The sequence below is a fragment of the Leopardus geoffroyi genome, chromosome D4 (assembly GCF_018350155.1).
Source record: "Leopardus geoffroyi isolate Oge1 chromosome D4, O.geoffroyi_Oge1_pat1.0, whole genome shotgun sequence".
Taxonomy (NCBI): Eukaryota; Metazoa; Chordata; class Mammalia; order Carnivora; family Felidae; genus Leopardus; species Leopardus geoffroyi.
Window position 1 is genome coordinate 87,577,106 of NC_059342.1, and position 21,183 is coordinate 87,598,288.

The 21,183-nt window shown below is 56.2% G+C and overlaps 1 protein-coding gene across 9 annotated transcripts; it reads right to left on the reverse strand.

Moving 5' to 3' along the window:
• Window positions 1-521: 521 nt before the first annotated feature.
• SH3GLB2 (SH3 domain containing GRB2 like, endophilin B2) lies at window positions 522-18,866 on the reverse strand. 9 transcript variants are annotated; one of them, XM_045468564.1, is made up of 14 exons: window positions 18,652-18,866; window positions 14,323-14,464; window positions 13,367-13,495; window positions 7,308-7,441; window positions 6,961-7,053; window positions 5,477-5,488; window positions 4,739-4,801; window positions 3,574-3,723; window positions 3,150-3,173; window positions 2,570-2,659; window positions 2,144-2,244; window positions 1,892-1,906; window positions 1,557-1,797; window positions 522-1,269 (listed from the first exon to the last, which is right to left on the reverse strand). In XM_045468564.1, the coding sequence occupies exons 1-14, from the start codon at window positions 18,712-18,714 to the stop codon at window positions 1,162-1,164; spliced, it is 1,365 nt and encodes a 454-aa protein (XP_045324520.1). In that variant the 5' UTR covers window positions 18,715-18,866; the 3' UTR covers window positions 522-1,161. The 9 variants fall into 9 exon arrangements, with proteins under 9 accessions (XP_045324520.1, XP_045324521.1, XP_045324522.1 ...); XM_045468565.1 differs by lacking the exon at window positions 5,477-5,488 and having other exon boundaries at window positions 18,652-18,865; XM_045468566.1 differs by lacking the exon at window positions 1,892-1,906 and having other exon boundaries at window positions 18,652-18,864.
• Window positions 18,867-21,183: the final 2,317 nt, after the last annotated feature.

Sequence of the window (21,183 nt, forward strand, 5' to 3'; positions counted from 1 at the left end):
GCCTCTGGCCTCCTCAGGACCTAATCACGAGAGTGCTGGGCTCAGTGCTTAATCTGACACCTGGCTTGCAGGCCAGAGCCACCGCTAGAGGTTTCTAGAATCAGAGTGACCTGGGCTAGAGTCCCTGCATGGCTACTTGCCAGTTACAGAACCTTGAGGAGGTGACTCTTTCTGATCTCTTCTTCCCTCCTCTGTGAGGACAACACGAGAACACGTGAACGGGCGAGGCTCAGTGGCCGGCCACAGGAAGCACTGGCAGCCGGCAGTTACCAGCTGAAACCCTCATGCAAATTTTAGTCCACGGCCCAAATTTATGAAAGTTCTCCTTAGGGATAAAATGTCTCTTAATGCAGCCTCAAGTGCAGGAAGAGTAGTCCCATCTGAGCAGCACAGGCCCTGTGGGAGAAAGTGAGGCCCGTGAAGGAAGGAGGAGGAAGCTGGCATGTGAATGCTTACTTCCCTTTCCCACCCTCCAGGCCAGCCCGTGGGGTCCGCAGCCCAATAGGAGCCCAGGCAACATGCACGTGAAGGATGATTTATTATTTGTCACTGGCTATACAGCAAGCAGACAGGCAGAGTAAAAAGATCAGTTAAAAAGTGAGTGTGGAGAGGTGCAGGCTGCAGCCACCGAACTTGGCTTGAGCGGTCTTGAGGGGGGAGGGGAGGGGAGCACCCAGGAGATGCCACTCCGGCCAGGCACCCGTCACTCCAGTCCACCCAGAGGGGCCGGCGCCCGTCCCCAGGCCCGCCGCAGACCTGCCCACCTTCCCCCCACTGCTGCTTTTGGCAACCAAAAGGCAGGTGCTCTCTTGCCAAGGGTGTGCCCCAGGCTGCTGCAGGCCTAGCACTCCGACCCCCGCGGGGAGCCGAGGTGCCTGGGGCGGCACTGCAGCCAGCCGCCCCTCAGCAGGAGCGGGGAGGACCGCAGAGCTGGGGAGCTCAGTGGATGCAGACAGCGCCGGGGGCTCCAGAAGCAGGGCTGGGGGAGGGGCTGGGACCATTCAGCCTCTGGGGCCCCCTCACAGCTGGGCGACCGGGGATGTGGACGGAATGGGGCTGGTCTCCCCACCCCGAGCAGCTGAGTCACCGACAGACAGGTGGTGGGGCCGCACACGTCCTCTCCCGCCCGGGCCAGAACCGGGGGGGCCTGGAGGGGCCTGCTTAGCTGAGCAGTTCCAAGTAGGTGACCGGGACCTTGCCCTTCTTGTTGCCTCTCTCGCCAATGAGCCAGTCAGGGTCCATGCCGGGCAGGCTGTAGACGGTGATGAGCTGAAGAGGGCAGAGAGGGAAGGTCACACCCGAGCAGGGGCAGAACCGGCGTGGGGACGGGGTTGCCACAGTCCCATGACACCGGACATCTGCATGTTCAGAGACAGGAACTCACCTGCTCTACCTAGAGCCTGCTTCCTCAGAGCTGGAGCTGCCTCCACTTACCCCCCAGCTCCACCCCCAGGGCCCCTCAGAGACTTGGAGGCAGTGGTTGGGGGGCTCCCCGTTCTGGTTCCCTGATGCTCCTGGGCCCGCCCTCTGCCCCACCCCTGTGGCACCAGGCCTACCTCATCAGCCAGCAGGGCCAACTCGCTGCTGTCAGCCGCCTCGTAGTCGTAGAGCACCCGGGCCTTCCGGGTCCCGCTGGCAGGTGGGCTCACCTCCTCCAGGCAGAGAGCAGCCTCCCCTGGAGGGGCCAGGCCAGCCACAGAGGGCCCCACGGGCATAGTGGCTGCGGCGGTGGTAGGTGAGCTGCTGCTGAGGGGCGGGGAGGCGGGCTCCGTGGTGCCCACGAAGGTGCCTGGGAATCTGAACAGGTGCAACATCTCAGCCGGGGGCCACGTCCCCACGGGAGTCCCACACGTCCCACCAAACTCCGCCTGGGCCCGCTGCCGCTACTTACATGGCTCCCTGGGAGCTGGCAGCGTGAAGGGGAAAAGCAAGGCAAGGGAAAACGTGAGATGCACCGCCCAGTCCCTGCCATCCTCCCACCCGGGCGTTCTTGAGAGACCACGCTCAGAGGTCAAGGCCCACCACCTCACTGTTGTCCAGGGGGGTGTGATGCCCCCGACACAAGGTTCAGCCCTCTACCCGCCCTGTGTGTCATAGAGCTTTCTGAGCTTAGGCCTGGGAGCCAGGGGACCCCAGTGGGCACCTGCCCAGCTGTTTCTGTAAGTCCAGCATGTGGCGGTAGCACTGCGCGTAGTAAGTCGTCTGGGACTCCACGAACTCATGGAGGCAGCGAAGGTGGTTCACCTGCAGGGAGGAGAGCGGTGCCCGTGGTGAGCGGGGTGAGCGGTGGCCCGGGAGGTGAGATGTTCCCTCCCCCACCCCGCTCCCTGCTGCCCCCCTGGAGCAGGGGGGAGGGCCATCCAGCCTTTGGCACTTGCTCTGTGGCACCTGGAACAGAGCTCAAGTTCCACCCTCAGGACCATGGGCTCCAGCGCTGCCCCTCACCGCCTGCTTCTGAGATCCAACTCCATCGCCTGCCTCGTTGTGGACCGCTTGGGGTGGGGGGGGGGGGGCGGGGAGGGGCAGGAAGACAGGGGACGATGGAAGGACGACATGGGGCAGGACTCACGTGAGTGCTGCTGATTCCCTCCAGCAGGAGCCGGGTCACTTCTGCCTGCCGGTCAAACTCGGTCTGGGCCACTCGGAGCTCCTGCTCGGCCTGGGAAGGGCACAGTGTGAGAATGTAGGACAGCAGCAGTGGCCCCCGCCGTCCTTCCTGCCACCCCTTCCCGCGGCCCCGACGCCCACCAGGAGCAGCCCTGTTCTACTCTGGATGCAGATGGCACTTCCCCCTGGGGACACAGACAGACCTCTTGGAGGCAGGGGTGCGCTTCTCAGGCCTGGAGCCCTGGCCCCTGGGGCAGCCATAACCCTGCTGGGACCCCTCTGGACCTATGCTGTGACCAGTGGCCAGAGACAGACCCACGGGTGTTTGGCTAGGACCTCTGACACCCGGTACCTCGCCACCCGACAGCGCCACTCCCGTGTGCCCAGAGGGACTGTGGGGGCAGTCCCCCACAGAGGGGAAGCGATACCCTCACAGTGGCCCCGACCCAGGACAGAACCCAGAACTAGAAACCAATCTGACCCCTCCCCCCTCCCAACCTGCTTCAAGCCTCTGCTCCCGAGCCTCCCGAGCCCAGACTCACCTTGTCCACCTCGTCATTCCAGAGCTTCAGTGACCGCAACAGGACCGCGCAGCAGGGGAGGGAGGGGGCACCGGTCAGCGGGGGAGTAGAGGGAGGAGAGCTGAACCCCAGAGCCCGCGTCCTGCCCCAGCTCCCCGAGAGCCCACCTCTTCCCACCCCATACCCTGCCCGTAACCCAACCAGGAGCTGAGGCGGGGACGTGGCCTGGTGTGAGCAGGGGCGCGGACAACCACGGTCCAGTCCAACATGCCGCATGCAGGGAAGGTGGGGCACAGCCAGCTGGGAAGTCCTGCCGGGGTTTCTCCTACAGCGTAAGCCCCCGGGCTCTGACGGGAGACCGAGCGTCCCCCGTCCCACCCTGACACTCAGCTAAGGCTGGTGGGCTGGGACGCAGGACCGTGTGACCCTAGGCCAGTCACTGAACCTTTCTGTCCTTCTGCAGAGAAAGGCAGCCTCGTGCCCGAGTCACACTGGGGTTCAATGGCAAAAGAAAAAAACAGGGCGGTCTCCACCCTCCAGGATATTCCTCCTTCCACTCGGCCCAGGAAAGGGGGCAGGAAGTGTCATCCAGAGTCTAAAGAAGAAAGACCCCCCTCCCCCCGCCACGACTTAGGAGACCCATTTCTCCTGCCCAGTGTGGGAGGTCTATCCTAAGATGATAACCTGAAAGCAAGACAAGGTTAGCTCTGTGGACCGAGGTGTCCCGCCACAGTGCCACTGAGAAAACCAAAACGTGGGGAGCGGCCCCCACGCGTGTGTATAGAGGGCACCCAGCAAGAGGGGCCTGGTGGAGTGAACCGGGGCCCCCGCCCCAGGGGAACGATGGCCCAGCCACCGCGTGAGTGCACAGACACTCGCGGCAACATGCAGGGACAGAGGTGAAGGAGAGCCAGGGGGTCTGTGCCACGGCGTGCCGCCCAGGGCAGAAATGGAAGGTGGGAGAAAAAGGCAGAAGAGGCACAGCCACCTGTGGTGGCCACAGGTACGATGGGACGGATGTGGGTGGCCCATGCTCCAAACTACAGGTAAACACGTAGTAGCCGGACGAAGCGGTGAAGAAGAGATCCCACGACAACGGAACCCTTCGCGACCCCACCCTGCCCACCTCCTTCCTTCTATCCTCCGCCCGCCGGCCCCCTCCCTCGGGGCCCCCCACTCTCCCTGCTCGTTCTCTGGGCCTTTCCTCGCCGCCACGACACCATGTCAGAGAGGCGGAACGGCACCACCCTCGTCTCCAGTCCTGGTCTGTGAACCCATGGAGGGCCGGCGGGGGCGGTGGGGGGGGAGGGGCAGACCTCAGGGCCCCGGCGGGGGCGGGGGGGTGGGGGGGACGGGTCCGCTGCCCCGCAGTTCCCTGTGCCGTCCGGTGCGGCTGGCCCGGCCTCCGCCTCCAGCAGGGCGCATAGGGAAGCGAGGCCAGCACCGTGGGCGCAGGGGGGCAGGCAGAGGGCCCGAGGCAGGGCTGCGGCCCTCCAGTCCTCCCGGCTCTCAGGACATGCCCTGTGCTCCTGCTGCTGTGCTGTGTGGCTGCCCCGTGCCAGGGGGGGGGCGGGCGCAGGGAGGCCGGGCGGCCGGGGTGGGGCGCTTACCGCGGAGGCGCTGGCCGAGAGAATGTAATTACGAGGTCTAGTCTCCTGAAAGTCAGGCACCGTCTGGCGGGAAGAGGTCACGGGGGAAGGGGGTCAAGTGGGGCCGGGCGCCGCCCCAGAATCTCCCACAAGGAGAGGCCAGGAGCCCCGGCCCAAGGGACGGGAGGCTGCAGACACATACCACGCGGACCCCTCTCCCTGCTCCAACCTCCTGGGGGCGAGGTGGGCGTAGGGACGCGGAGAGTCAGACAAAGTCCAAGTGGGTGGTCACACTGGGAGCCCAGGAGAGCAGATGCCAGGGAGCCTCCGAGTGAGTCGCAGACTGGGCCTGGCCCCCTCCTCCCTGGACCCCAGTCTCACTCAGATGCCCCGGTTGGAGCCACAGCCCTCCAGACAAAACCCGTCTCCCACCCCAGCTTCCTCAGGCCCAGAATCTCCACACAGCACATCTCTCGCTCCTGCAGCAAGGACCGGGCCCCTCCCCCACAACAAGATGGACAGGTGGATGCATGGATGGACAGGGTGACAGGCTTCCCACATTTGCAAAAAGCTGACTCACAGGCTCCAGTGCCTGGCGTCCCCCTAAGCCAGAGGCTACGCGTGGCAGAGGCTCCGGTGGGGAGACCAGCTGCTTGCAAAATGCCCAGGATGTGTCCCCTGGGCCAGCCACGGCATTGCGGCCCGAGGCTGGGACGGGCAAACCAGAAGCAGCACAGCACGTGGGACAGGTATACTCACATCTCCCTCACACTGAGCCAAGTTACCCAAAGCAGAACGGAAAGGAACAAAAACAAAGAGTTAGTGAGTCCACAGCGCAGGCGGGAGCAGGCCCCCCCCCGGCCCCGGCGGGAGGGGACAGCAGGTGGTGGGCGGGCAGTTGACCCTGCCCTCCAGAAGGAGTCCTGCTATGTGTGTGTGCGCGCGCGCGCGTGTGTATGTGTTTGTGTGTGTTTAGGGCGTGGGGTGAGGGTGTGACCTGCCAGCCTCCAGTCCTCTGGGACGCTCGCCACAGCTGGGCTGCCCAGGGCCTGGCTCTGCGGAGGGTATCCTGGTCTGACCCAAAGGCTGGAGGTTGTCCAGGCCGGACAACTGGAGAAGGGGTCCTGCCGCTCCAGTGACTAAGGAAAGGCTCCCCTGGCCTGACTGATGGAGGATGAGCTTGTTCTGGCCAAGGTACTCCAGAGAGACGGTCTAGCCCTGGGTGATGGGGAGACTGTCCTGTCCAGGTGACTTAGAGAGGTCAACCTTGTGGCCACACGTCATCCTACCCAACCACAGCGGGACTCCAGTGGCTGAGACCTGCCTCTGATCTGGCCCCACACACCTGGATGAGTGAGACCCTGCCCTTGGCTGTCCCCAGAGGCAGTGCAGGCCCAGGCTCCATGGTCCCCAGTGGCCACACTGTGGGAGGGGAACGCAAGGAGGGTTTGGGGCTAGAACCCTCATGGGCAGCTGAGAGCTGGGCAGGCACAGGTGGTGGTACCCCCGGCCTTCCCTGGACCTGGGAGTTCCCTCCTCAGAGTGCAAGGTGGCCTCTAGGCCCCCGTGCCCCCAAGTAGCCCGGCATGCCAGGAGTATGCTCGCCCTCAGGCCCACTCTCCCCACCCTGGCCTTGCCCTGGTCAAACTGCGCCACGCTGCGTCCACTGGCCTGGCCAGGCTGGGCAGGCCTCAGTGAGCCGACAGTAAACAGAGAACCGTGAGGTCCCGGCCCGACCCCATGTCATGGGGCTAACCTGAAAGGGTCCTCGGTCATGCCTCTGAGAAGGTGGCCCTGAGAAGGGCCCTGAGAAGGTGGGTGGTCTAGCTCCGGGGTTCACACCATCAGGGCACCCCCGGACCAGCACTGGAGCAGCGGGCAGGGGAGTTAGTAAGGGGGAGCCATGCCCGGGCAGAGCCGGGGGACAGAGCCGAGCATCCGGGGAGGGCAGGGCAGGGCCATGCGAGAAACTCCCAACTGGTTGTCTGTCTGGGGAGGCTGTGGCATGCCCTCAGCCCACCCCGTAAATGTCTGCCCCGGGACCCAGAGCTCTGGGCCGCCAGGGTTCCCTTGTAGGGGCAGAGAGGCATGACCCAAAGCGGTCAGCCAGGACCAGCGCCCCCCAAGCCAGGCCTCTCCAGGCAGGGACAGGGAAGAAAGGTCATGCCAAACATCAGGTCCCTTCACCCTCCCTGGCTCCAAACAGAGCTGGGCAGGGGCAGGAGACCAGCAGGGACACCTACCGTGGCTTTGGCTTCTGCGGCCTTGGCCTTCTTCAGCCGCGCTTTGCAGGCATCCAAGTCCAGACGGCGGTTTTGGAGAAGACGTCTCTCCTTCTGTGGGGCAGGGGAAAGGGAAGAGTGAGACCCCGGGCAGCCTTGGGAGATCCCACTGGGCCATCTGGTCCACATGGGGAAACTGAGGCCCAGACAGGGGAGGTCACCCACTATGGCACTCAGCCCACAGGAGCCACGTCTGAGGAGGTCCAGGAGTGCCAGCTTCCCGACACGGGAGGAGAGCCTACGCCCAGCAGCTCTGAGGAGAAGGAAGCCACGGCTCCCAGGACGCAGAGTGGCCCTAGGTCTCTCACCGAAATTGTCTTCCAGTCCCCTTCCAGGAAGTTGCGCAGAGGCGTGAGGAAGTTGATGGAGGCCGTGTGGATGAAATCCCTCTCCGCGGCTCCCAGGCGCTTTTCAGCTTCTGCCACCTTGATCAGCGTCTTCCCTGAGTAAATGGAGTTTCAGGGTGAGGGAGAGGCGCAGGCTGCTCTGACCCCCAGGAGTAGGGGAGAGGCCGGACAGAGGCGTGCCGAGGAGGAATGAGCACGTGTGCCCAGCACAGAACGGCTGGCTGGGAAGAACGCGGAAGCAGCCTACGTATCCATCATCTGGGGACTGACAAGTAAATAGTGGGGCATCCAGAGCACAGAGCACTACATTACAAACAGGGGGTAGGAGTGGGACTTCCAGAACAGAGAAAGGAGCTCGACAAATCCCGTTCCCAAAAAGCAATGAAAAAAAGTGGACTCGGGGCGCCCGGGTGGCTCAGTCGGTTGAGCGTCTGACTTCGGCTCAGGTCAGGATCTCGTGGTTGGTGGGTTCGAGCCCCACTGAGCCTCGTGTAGGATTCTCTGCTGTCAGCGCGGAGCCCTCTTGGGATCCTCTGTCCCCCTTGCTCTCTGCCCCTCCCCCGCTCGCTGTTTCTCTCTCAAAAAAAAAAAAAAAAAAAAAAAAGTAGACGCAGTTGTCAAAAGCAAACATTTCTGGACTCTGGAAATTGGCCAAAGGCAAATAAACTGAGGATATTTACTCAAGAGCTACCGGACCTTAGTAAGAACAGTGGGAGCCTGTGGCTTTCTAGCCTGGGAGGACTCCCATCTCCTCTCGGCAGCCTCACTGCTAGGTGGGCAGGGGTGGGGGGTGGGGAAGGTAGTGGGATTAGGGCCGAATGGATTTGGGCTGGAGCACAGAGAAATCCACGGGACGCGGTCAAGAACAACAGCAATGTCAACGGCAAATAATTGGGAAAGGCCAACAATATAGCTGACTTGAACAGGGAACACTGGTTGGAACAGACCTGCCAGAAATTTATCAGGAGCTCTGGAAACAAGATAGTCGTTTGGGCCTTGACGAACCCGCAGATATCTCTGGTGGTCTGGAAGGCTATACCTGTGTGTGTGCAGCACACTCAGAGAGAATGGAGAGAACCCTACTCATCCCGGGCCAAATAGGAGACTCTACACACAGAGCAAAAGCCGGTCAGACGTGTAAACCGCTTGAATTTCGAATGTGTTCCCCAATACAGCCATAAAGTCATCGGTAAGGCCTCAATGGTGCAAGATGTTTAAGCGCAACCTCTGACTATCACTGCCTGACGACTAGCATACGCTAACCCAGGAGCAAACCCCAGGACGCTTGGCTTAAAAGTAAAAAGAATGACTTAAAAAAATGTGAAAGCAGTAGCCGCATACTGGAAGGAAGACCGACTCGAAACAACTAGCTCAGGCGAGTTTCTAAACAAACAAAGCAATAACAACCCCCAAGTGATTCAGAATCCACAGCTACTCTATTATCTAAAATGTCCAGATCAGGTCATGATCTTATGGCTCGTGGGTTTGAGCCCCACCTCAGGCTCCCTGCTGTCAGTGCAGAGCCTGCTTCAGATCCTCTGTCTCCCTCTCTCTCTGCCCCTCCCCGACTCTCTCTCTCTCTCTCTCTCAAAAAAAAAAAAAAAAAAAAAAGTATTAAAATTTTTGTAGATGTCCAGATTTTAGTAAAACACTCTAAGACATGCAAAGAAATAGGTAAGTATGGGCAATACACGAAGAAAAAAGCAATCAGTAGTCGCAGTCTCTAAGGAGACTCAGACGTTAGATTTAGCGAAGACTCCTAAGAGGCTACAGGCTATATGTGTATATGTATACATATATATATTTTTTAAAAGTATTTATTTTTGAGAGAAAGAGAGAGAGACAGAGTGTGAGCAAATAGGGGCAGAGAGAGAGGGGGACACAGAATCTGAAGCAGGTTCCAGGCTCCAAGCTGTCAGCACAGAGCCCCATGTGGGGCTCGAACTCATGAACCACGAGATCATGACCTGAGCCGCCATCAGATGCTCAACCAACTGAGCCACCCAGGTGCATACACACACATATATATATAAAACGTATATGTATATGTGTGTGTGTGTGTGTGTGTGTGTGTATATATATATATATATATATATATATATATATATATATAACGTGCGTATATATATATACATATATATATATATATATTTAATGCTTAAAGAAAAATGTGATGGCAATGACTCATCATATAAATATCAAGAAAGAGATAAAAACTATTAAAAAGAAAACTCTGGAGTTAAAAAGCACCACAACTGATATACAGAATCTACCAGAAGGGCTCAACAGCAAGTCCAAGCTAGCCAAAGGAGAAATCAGCAACTTCAAAGACAGATCAACAGAGAGGATCTAATCTGAAGCACGCAAAGAAAAATGAGTGAATAACAATGAACAGAATCTCAAAGACCTACAGGACACCATGAAACAAACCAACATATGAGCAGTGGGAGAGAAGAAGAGGACAGAAAGGGACAGAAAAAATATTTGAAGAAATAATTGCAGAAAATGTCCTGATTTTGATGGAAAACATTAATGTCCATATCCAAGAAACTCAACAAACCCCAAATAGGATGAATACAATAAGATGGACCGTTAACCGCTGGGACGCCTCAGTCAAGCTGCTGAAAGCCAAAGACAAAAAGTCTTAAAAACAGCAAGAGAGGAGCCACTCATCACATACAAGGGAGCCACAATGAGATTAACACATGACTTCTCATCAGAATGGGTGTCTGGCTGGCTTGGCTGCAAGAGCGAGTGACTCTTGATCTCAGGGTCATGAGTTTGAGCCTCACGGTGGGTGTAGAGATTACTTAAATTTAAAAAAAGAAAAGAAAAGGAAAGAAAAGAAAAAAGAAACAATGGAGGCCAGACAGCAGTGAAATGATATTCCAAGTGATAAAATGAAAAAACTCTCATCCAAGAATTCTATGTATAGCAAGACTGTCCTCCAAAAGTGAACATAGGGGCGCCTGGGTGGCTCAGTCGGTTAAGCGTCTGACTTCAGCTCAGGTCATGATCTCGTGGTCCATGAGTTCGAGCCCCGTGTCAGGCTCTGTGCTGACAGCTCAGCCTGGAGCCTGCTTCGGATTCTGTGTCTCCCTCTCTCTCTGCCCCTCCCCTGCCTCTGTCTCTCTCACAAACAAACATTTAAAAAAATTAAAAAAAAAAAGTGAACATAAAATAAAGACATTCCCAAATTAACAAGACTGAGAGAATACATTGCTAGGCAACCTGCTACAGAATACTTCACGTTCAAAGGTAATAACACCAGATGGTGGTAACTTGAACCCACATAAAGCAATAGAGACAACCAACAAAGGGAATTACATCAGCAAATATAAAAAACAATACATATTTTTTCTCTTTCCTTAACTCTTACATTTGAAAGACAACTGTATAAAACAATAACTATACGGGGCACCCGGGTGGCTCAGTGGGTTGAGCGTCCGACTTTGGCTTCGGTCATGATCTCACAGCTTGTGAGTTCAAACCCTGCATCAGGCTCTGTGCCGACAGCTCAGAGCCTGGAGCCTGCTTCAGATTCTGTGTCGTCCTCTCTCTGCCCCTCCCCCGATGGCACTGCGTCTCTCAAAAACAGTAACAACAAAACAATAACACTGTATTGTTGGGTTTATACAAAACAGAGATGAAATTTATATGATAATAGCACAAAGGAAGAAGGGAGGGGGATGGAGTTATACTGGAGCAAAGTTTCTATATTTACTGGAATTAAGTCAATATTCTGAAGCCAACCGCAATAAGTTAAATTACACACTGTAAAACCACTAAGAAAAGCTTTTTGTTAAAAAGCAACAAAGAAATTAAAATGCTACACTTGGAAATTTCTATTTAACATGACAGAAGGAGTAAAGGAGGAACACATGAACAAAAATGACCTGAGACAGAGAAAATAATAATAAGATGGCATCTGTAAATCCAACCACATCAATAATTACATTAAATATAAATGGATTAAACACTCCAATCAAAGGATGGTCAGACTGAATTATTTTTAAATCAAAATATATGCTGTCTATAAAAGATAGACTTTAGGTTTAAAGATGTAAATAGATTGAAAATAAAAGGGGAGAAAAAGATATACTATGTAAACAATAACCATAAGAGAAGAGTGGGTGAACTACTATCGGATAAAATGGACTTTAAGACAAACGTGACCAAATTAAAAAAAAAAAAAGACAAATATGGCCAGAGACAAAGACCAGTATTTTACAATGATAAAAGAGCCCGTTCATTAGGGAGATACAACAATAATAAACATACAGACCTAACCACAGAGCTCCAAAAATACATGAAGCAAACACAGACAGAAGCCAGAAACAGACAATTAAACAGAAATAGTTGGGAGACTTCAGCACTTCCCAATAATGTACAGAACAAGACAAAATCAGCAAGCACACAGAAGACTTGAACAACACCATGAACCAATTTAGTCCGTCATCTCTAGAACACTCCACCCCACAACGTAACATACAAACTTCTTAAGTGAACACCAACAATCTCCAGGAGAGACTGCAGACTAAGCCAAGTCTTAATAAATGTAAGAGGATTAAAATCATACAAAGCATGTTCTCTGACCTGAGCGAAATCAGAAACCAACAACAGAAGGAAACTTGGAAAATCCACCAATATTTGGAAATTAACCACCACCTGCACACAGCCACTTTGAAAAAGTTTGGTAATTTTCTAAAAAGTTAAACATAAGTTTACCATGTGACCTAGCAAGTCCACTCCTAGGTATATATGTCCAGGAGAAGTGAAAACCTATGTCCTCACAAAGTTCTGTATGCAAACATTCATAAGGAAACAAACCAAATGTCTATCAAATGGTGAATGGATAAAGAAAATGTGGCCTAGCCATACAATAGAATACTATGCAACAATTACAAGGAGTGAAATCTTTTTTTTTTTTTTTCATTTTTTAAATGTTTAATTTTGAGAGAGAGAGGGAGAGGGGGAGCGGCAGAGAGAGAAGGAGACCCAGAATCTGAAGCAGGTTCCAGGCTCTGAGCTGTCAGCACAGAGCCTGACTTGGGGCTCAAACCCACAAACTGTTAGATCATGATCTGAGCCGAAGTCACGCGCTTAACCGGCTGAGCCACCCAGGCACCCCCAGGGAGTGAAATCTTTAAACACGTTGTTACAACAAGGATGAACCTCAGAGACATTACGCTCGGGAAAAGAAGCCAGATGCAAAAACGCGACACAACGTCTGATTCCATTTATGTGAAATGTTCAGAAAAAGCAAACTTACAGACACACAGTGCACGTTAGCAGTTGGCAGGGGATGGGACTGGGGACCGACTCTTAAGTAGACATGGCACTTTTTGCAGGTGACAGAAATGTTCTTTAAATCGGATTGGGGGGATGTTTGCACAAGTCTAAATTTACTCAAAATCATTGCATTACACATTTGAAACAGGTGCATTTTATGGTATGTAAATTATACCACAATAAAACTTTAAAAGTTAAAAAAAAAAAAAGATCGAGGTGGCTCCATAAGCGCCACGGTGAAGAGGTATCTAAAACAATGCCAAGTTTAAAAATCAGGCCGCAGAATGGGACACACAGTACGATCCCATTAAAAAATGCGCTCAAACCAAAACTGGTTGAGAGACACTTCCATTTTTCACTCCATTTTTATTTACGTTGAGGTTTGTACAGGTAGGATGAACACAGGTATTATTTGTGTACTTTAAAAAAGACAGAGAAAGAGGGGCGCCTGGGTGGCTCAGTCGGCTGAGCGTCTGACTTTGGCCCAGGTCATGATCTCGCGGTCCGTGAGTTCAAGCCCCGCGTCGGGCTCCGTGCTGACAGCTCGAGAGTCTGGAGCCTCCTTTGGATTCTGTGTCTCCCTCTCTCCCTCTCAAAAATAAATAAACATTAAAAAAAATTTTTTTTAATAAAAAAAAGTAAAAAAGGGAAAGCAGGGAAGGGAGAGACAGGGAAAGTCGAGAGCAAGAGACCATGACCCCTGACCCTGGCTATGGGGCTTGGCTCACCATAGGGCGTGGTGGGCCCCAGCTCACTAGCCGCCTCTGCCATGTACTGTGCCAGCAGCTCCCCATTGGTGACCCGCGAGGGCACCTTCCTGTCCAGCTTCTCATACAGGAACTCCTCCACTCGGGCACCTGCAGGGAGACAGCAGCCAAAGCCACAGGGCTCTTCAGTACAACCCGAGGACAGAAGCCACGGCGACAGCAACAGACGCAGCGCAGGGCCTGCCCACGGGGTGCCTGGCCTGGTGACTTGCAGAATGTTCTTCCTGGTGCCTACCTCAACCCTGTGACACTGGCACTCAACCTCGTAGGACCCCTCACTCTGGCGAGGAGGAAGCCACAACTCAGAGATGCGACATGCCCGCCCCAGGTCCCATGGCTGGGGGTGACCGGCCCAAAGTCAAGGCCCATTCATTTCTCCCTCAGGACAATATGGATTTATAGAACCTAACACACATATGGACAGGGCCCTGGTGCTGGCTCCAGAAAGCCCTCGAGACAGTTGGGTAGCAGACTTACAGGCAGACAAGCATCACGACCCCAAGACACCCCACCCTCCCCTTGGGCTCTCCTGGCCTTTTGCTTGTGCTCACTCTTTGCTCATGCTCGCAGCAGACTCTGGGCAAGCCCTCTTCCATCTCTGAGCCTCGCTGCCCTCTCAAAAGACCCGGCTCATGTTTTCCCTACCTCTTCTCCCAAGCGTGTTTTAGTTTCAAGCATTTCTTCAACTCCTCTGTGCAAAACTTAACACCTCTGCTGCCCCAGAGAGTGCATCCTGGAGCCCATCACTTAGTCTGCTGATTTCTTTAACTGCCCACCCCCCACCCACCAGCAGGCCTCAGAAGCCCCAGCAACCAAATCCCACCTGCCGCCCAGTCCCGCCCGCGTGGTCTCTGCAGCCCCGGCCTGCCGCCAGTGGCTTTCCGCCCGTCGCCCGGGACCACCCCGGGCCCACTCACTAGGGTTCGGCTGCAGCAGCACCTCTGTCTGCCGTAGGATTTTCTCGGTCCAGTTCTTGGTGCTGTCTGCCCGGGCCAGAAGGTTTTCAAAGTGGGCATCAAGCTCAGTCTTCTCTGCCTGGCCGAATTTCTCTTCTGTGAACTGTGTGGGGAGGATCGAGAGAGGTGGGGAGGACTCAGAAGCGGGGAAGGGAGGAATGCCCCTGCCCCACCCTTCTACGCCTCCCCCACCGGCTAGAACCAGGCCCAAGGTTAAGAAATTTGCTCTGCCCCTGACCTGTTCTGTGACCTTGATCAAGTTACAACCCTGTTCTGTGCTTCAGTTTGCCCTTCTGTAAAATTAGGTTGGACCAGAGTTCGGGGATCGTGGCTTCTTCTAGAAATCCAATGAAAGCTATAGACTCCCTCCATCCCCCACCAACAAAAATGCACATTTGCAGAAAATCTGGCATATAACTTGGAGGGAATAAGAAGTCCTTGGGAGCCTGGTTCTGGGGGTCCTCCTAATCCAACTCTGAAGGAAAGCACTTGGTAGCAGGTGCACAGGGAAAAAATGGGGCCTGAAGCAAAGTCTGGGGTTATCTTAGGGCTCCATGGGGGGCTGGGAGCCACCGGGGAGGGAGTGCCAGGGGACGAGTGGGAGGAACCCCGGTCCCAGAAGCAGAGGGACCTGATTCCAGTCTCCGTTCTACCACCGAAGAGTTGCGTGACCTTGGGCAAGTGGCTTTGTCTCTCTGGCATCAGTTTCCAGAGCTGGAAAATGAGCCAAATAAATAACAGCAGCTCCCTCACAGCCGAAATAGGATGAAATAAGAAAGATGTGGGTAAGACATGAAGGCCATGGTCTGGCGGGGAGTCGGTGTTCGGTGTTAAGGTGCTGCTGTGTAGAGCTGGTGGGCGGAGAGGAGGCTGGGACTGAAAGGGAGTGTATGTGGGCAGGACAGCCACATGGCTGGCCTCTGGTTGCCCGGTGAGTGGACGGGGAACACCACTGGCCCATCAGAGCCAACTGCCTGGGCCCCACACACGGGGCCCAAGGAGCTCAGCAGCCCCGCCTCAAGGCCAGGCAAGAACCAGGATGTCACATGGTCAGAGCCACCAGAAGCTGTGTAGGCCGCACAGGAACAACCAGCAACCGGCCCACGTCCTGGCCCCTCTTATCGAGAAGGCCATCTCCAGCCAGGAGAAGGAGCCTGCTCAAGGTCATGGCCAAACAACAAAAGGGCTCAGACCACAGGAGTAAGATCAGTAGTAACGGCAATAGATACTGTTGGCCACATCTAGAGCCCAACCCGGGGCTAAGTAAGCCACCAATGACCCACCTCCGGTAGCCCTCCAAGGCAGATGGGTCGAGTTTTCCCATGTCACAGATGATGCCACTGAGGCTAAGCAAGGGCTCAAGGCAGGGCCATCATGGGCTGGGAGTCTGGAGGCCCTTCCCAGACTACTTAGCAGGATAAATCACCCAGAGGCCAAGGAAAGCTCCAGCCCAGCCGCAGAGAGCCACTGCTGAGGAGAGAGTCGGCTCCAGCTTGGCAGCCATCAATTATGCAACAGGGCTTGGGTTTCACCCTGCAGGGCTGGGTGGGCCACGCTTATGGCCCGCAGCTCCCCACCTGGGAACCGGCTGCTCCCCCGCCCCACCCCCACCCCCATCTCCTCCCACCTCTCCCCACACTGGGGCCTCCCAGAGCCAGGCCCTGAGCAGGCCTCACCTCACCCAGCCCCTTGAGGGGTAGCATCAGCCCCACTTTCCAGATGAGCAAACCAAGGCTTAGAAAGGCAAAACCACCCTTCAGTCCTCGGTTCCCCACCCTGGCAAACGGAGATAACAGGCCCAGTCTCACGGAATATTTTGGAAACACACAGCACCGGCCTAATAAATGTCAGCGGCTGCCGTCACCACCGTGAATAAAAGGCCCCATTCACGTCCCTCCTCGGAGCTACCTAAGAACCTCCTCACCCCAATGGCACCAATCACCCTAGTTTAGGCGACCATGTCACCCAAATGCGTGCCTCAGCATATCTGCTGCTTACCGAGGTTAGCGGCAGCCACTCCCCACTGAGCCACGGGGTGCCCATCCCTCACACCCCACATCTGCGCAGGTTCAAATTCCTACTGGGCTTTTCCCAACCTCTTGGGCACCCATCCCACTTCCACTGCCCGCTCTCACCCGCACTAGCATCTTACTCGAACATGCTCTAGGTTTTCCTGCCTTGTTCCCGGCCCCCCGGGGCCAACTTCACAAACCCCTCCTGACTTCCAAGGCACGGTTCGGGGACCAGGAAGCCATCCCGGAATCACCCATGCAAAAGGGATCGTGCTCTCTCCCAGGACCAAGCTCCTGTTCCCTACTGGATGGGGGTGAGGCAAGGCTCTTAAAGGTGTCCCCGGCACACGGTGGGACCGACAGCTTTCCCAGCATGCCCTGGGACATGGCAAGGTGGCACCTATGCAGAGAAGCTGCCCACACATTGATATGAAAGACCCCCGTCCATCCCTCCTGTCTGACTCCTATCCCAGCACAGGCTGACCTCAGCGGGTCCCTCAAGGGTCCTCTCCTACCCAGGTCACATTTCAAGCCTCTCTCTCCTTTGGCCTGCTACCCCTGCCCCATCCCTACAAAAACAAAGAGCCTCTTGCTTTAGGGGCCGATGTCTGCAGAGTCCGAGGCTGCTCCTTGCAAGATGGCAGCCTCAAGGGTGGGCGTGCATAGCCAGAGAAAGCCTCTATTTATAAAGCTCCCAGCTCCCTCCTCCACCCGGGAGTCGGGAGCCTGGGCGCTGGCTCCCACTCCAGTATGGGCGACCCGGCGGGCCTGCCCCCACCAGGAGAAGTGAGGCCACGGGGCCCAAGCCTCCCCACACCCCAGGCTCTGCAGGCCCTGGCCAGGTCAGGTGCCAGGGCCCCACGTATCGGGGAAACTGGCAGATCAGGTTCTTCCCAGATGTGGAGATAGAGTGGTTGCCATATCAACACTGGGGAGGGTTCCCCACCTTCCAGATGAGCTGGGGATAACCAAGGAGTTCCGGGGTCCTGGCATCCCCACTGGGGCTGGGGTCACCTGCTGGGCTTGAAGCAGCAAGCAGCAAGCAGCAAATCCTCGCTGGGGCACTAATCCTCAATGGGACACGGGATATGGTGCTTTCTAGTAAACACGGGCACATGGGTTTCCAAGAGACTCTCTGGGGCTGGGCTTCTCCAGAGAACCGACAACAGCAAGGACAAACAACAGAACTTGTTCCCAGAGCACTGCGACAGGCCAAGCCCCAAGCCTGCAGCCACCCCTGGAGGCAGACTGGTGCTAACACCCGACTGACAGGAGGGGACATGGAGGCTCTGAGGTAAGTGACTTGCCCAAGGTCACATGCCACACAGGTGCAATAGTACCTACATTACCACCACCAGTAAGCTTGCCTTTGGTGAGTATGTACGTGCAGGGTACCACGGAACCCTCACGACCATCCTGGGAGGGATTGCTAATCCCATTTTTCAGGTTGAAAAACTGAGGCTAAGAAATGAAGCCCCTTCCTCAAGGTCACAAGAGGGGGAGCATCCATGCCCATAGCTGACTCTCAGTTTTCCTCAATACTGCCTCAGTTTCTCTCCTGGCCCCGGAATGGACAGAACTTCTTCCAATTCCGGCATCACCGGCCTGGACAGCTTCCCAAGGAGGGAACCCAGCCAGACCTCAGCCCTTTCCCCATCCCCCAGGCTTAGAGAAATAAGAGAAACAGGCCTCCCATGGAGCAGAAAGGAAATAATCCCAACCGTCTTGGCTTCCGGACTGACTATCCAAGCGTCTAATGGGGACCTGAGGGAATCAGGACCACCAGGCCATTGCACAGGTACAGAGACTGAGGCTCAGGGAAGGGGTCGTGGCGGGTGTACGGTCCTTGGGCCTGGGACTCAGGCCTCCAAGCGCCTGCCAGAGTCACTGCTGGGCAAGGGCGGGGAGGCAGGAGCCTCCCGGTGCTCTCTCCCCTCCTGGGACGGGCGCCACGGAAGCCGGATAACCCAGCCAGTCGAAACAGTAAATCCTGATACCTCGCCCCAGGCAGCAGAATCGAGGCCCGGCTCGGTCCCCGGCCCTGGACAACGCTGAGGGTGCGGCCAGAGTGGCCAGACGCCACGGGCTCTTTCTCTCTTCTGAGCGGCGCAGTAGTAGGGGGGAGGGGGGGGGGAGGGTATCCCCGCTGCGGGGAATCAGGTGGCAGCCCGAGGGGCTTCTCCTGCGCCCCCCGTCTCTACCGAAGGGGCGCTCCCGGCCCGCCCCACATCCGGGCCCCGAGAGCCGGCCGCGCGAGGCCCAGGGCGCACGGCCTCACCTGCACCGCCCGGGTGAAGAAGATGCCCGCGTCCGAGGCCAGCTTCTTCATGTTGAAGTCCATGGCGCGCCGCACGGCCGGCCGCGCCCGGCCCGAGCGAGGCCTGGCCGCCCCCTGCCCGCCGCCGTCGGCCCGCACCCCGCCCACCTGCTGCCGGTACCGCCGCCCTCAGCTCGCCCGCCTGCCCGCAGCCGCCGCCACCGAGCTAGCCAGAGCGCGCAGGGCGGGGCGCGGGCCGCGGGGGAGGAGCCAGCCGGGGTGCGCGGGGCGGGGAGCGGGCCCTGGGGGAGGAGCCAGCCGGGGTGCGCGGGGCGGGGAGCGGGCCGCGGGGGAGGAGCCAGCCGGGGTGCGCGGGGCGGGGAGCGGGCCCTGGGGGAGGAGCCAGCCGGGGTGCGCGGGGCGGGGAGCGGGCTGCGGGGGAGGAGCCAGCCGGGGTGCGCGGGGCGGGGAGCGGGCCGCGGGGGAGGAGCCAGACGGGGCGTGCGGGGCGGGGAGTGGGCCGCGGGGGAGGAGCCAGACGGGGCGTGCGGGGCGGGGCGGGGCGCGGGCCAGGGGGTGGAGCCTTAGGAGGGGCCCAGCTGGACGCCGCCAGGTTTGCTGCGGCTGGCTGCTGCCCCCTGCGGCCTCCGCCTGCCATCTGACGGGCCTCTCTCCATTCCTTGTCCCACAGCCCCTTGCCCCTTTGTTCCTCTTCATCACCCCTTGACCATTCGCAGCCCACTCATCTACTAGGCCCCCTAGCTTCCTATTTCTCTGCCTCTTTTGCTTTGGGTCTCTCTATGCAGCCCACCCCACCACCACCACCACCTTGACCTTTATAGTCCCCTTCCTCTGCCCCTGACCTTGGTGGCACGAAGTGATGAAGTTTTGGGGTGATGGTGGGATGGTCCAGAGCCAACGGCCAAGAAAGAATTCTTGGAGACATCTTTGGTGCAAAAAGGTGGTTTTATTAAAGCATAGGGACAGGACCCGTGGGCAGAAGCGCTGCACTGGGGTCATGAGGGGTAACTCTCAGGTTGGGAGGGGGTTAGGGATAGAGTAATTCTCTAAGGAATTTTAGAAGAAAGGTTTCCAGGACCTTGAAGGGAGAGCTGTTGCTAGGAAAAGGCCATTCATTACCGTTTATTAAAACCTCAGGCATGAGACCCTTCAGATGTATATCAGACGGCCCTAAGCTTGGAGCATGATTGCCTACATATATCTTAGGGGAGTTGAGACACAGGAAGTTGCCAAAGGAATTGTTATATTTTAACGTAGGTTTACAGGATCTGTGAGGTTGGGATAATGTTAAACTAAGATTCTCTTTTGCCCCTGGGCAAAATGTCATCATCATGTCATCATCAAAGTACCTGAACTCCTAGAGGGAGGTCACTCTGCCAGTTTCAAGGACTTGTCAATGGGCTATAGGCAGCGAGGGAATTTAATTTTTATCTGCCTTAGTTTCCCACATTACCATGGCAAGCACTTAAACCCCTTTCCTTTGTTCTTGGGTAGCCAGGAGTGTCTGTGGAATGTCACACATATTCCACCTGGCAGTGGGGGTTGCTGTTAGCCTGTACGTTGCCCTCAGCTTGGACCTGAGCCAGGGGACAGGCTAGCTGGGGGCTCCTCTGGTTGTTAACCAAAAACCTTCTGGTTCACCAAAGTTGGGTGAGGGTTTGCGAAGGGGTTGTGAGGGAGGGAGGAGAGGTGGGGAAGGCTTGGGTTCTGCCAAGGTAGAGGAATAGGCTGCCCTTGGGGCATGGACACTTGCTGATCATGAACCTCCCTCGTCACAGCGCCTGGGGGATGGCCTACAGTTACATCCTTCTTTTCACGGGACACAGAAGAGGGCTTATTACCTGTCTCTGCCTCTCCTTGCTTTCTACCTCTAGGCTTCATCTTTTTTTTTTTTTTTTTAATTTTTTTTTTCAACGTTTATTTATTTATTTTTTTGGGACAGAGAGAGACAGAGCATGAATGGGGGAGGGGCAGAGAGAGAGGGAGACACAGAATCGGAAACAGGCTCTAGGCTCTGAGCCATCAGCCCAGAGCCTGACGCGGGGCTCGAACTCACGGACCGCGAGATCGTGACCTGGCTGAAGTCGGACGCTTAACCGACTGCGCCACCCAGGCGCCCCGAGGCTTCATTTTTTAATGCAGTGGAGAGCTCTGTTTCTGGTGCTGTCTCCTCCCTGGCTCCATCCTTTTGGATGCCTGGCTTACTTATCGCCATATACTTACCCCAGGTCCCCATCACCTCCCCAGCCTGTCTCTGCAGGGTGAGCTCAGTCACCTATGGTTTTGTTCAAAATCCAGACCCCAGTCTCACTCCCAGACTGGTTCTCTTAGCATGCATGAGGCTCGGGCAGGGGGAGTTTGGAAAAGCTTTCAGGTGATTTAATATGCACCCATTTAATGTGTCTGTGTTATGGTCTATTTGGAGCCATCACTAGGTGTTTTTATTCATCTGTACTGATCCTTCACTTATTTACCAGGGTCTGTCCATAGCAGTCTGTATCATTCATTGAATCAGTATTCATTGAATCTATC

What these genes read in the sequence shown, in the direction of transcription:
- SH3GLB2 (XM_045468564.1), bottom strand. Translation starts at nt 18,714, where the DNA reads ATGGACTTCAACATGAAGAAGCTGGCCTCGGACGCGGGCATCTTCTTC. An exon ending in TCTCGGCCAGCGCCTCCGCG is followed by an intron (nt 3,724 to 4,738) that starts GTAAGCGCCCCA and finishes TTTCTTCTTTAG; the next exon opens with ACTCTGGATGACACTTCCTG. An exon ending in GGAATGACGAGGTGGACAAG is followed by an intron (nt 2,660 to 3,149) that starts GTGAGTCTGGGC and finishes TGCCCTTCCCAG; the next exon opens with GCCGAGCAGGAGCTCCGAGT.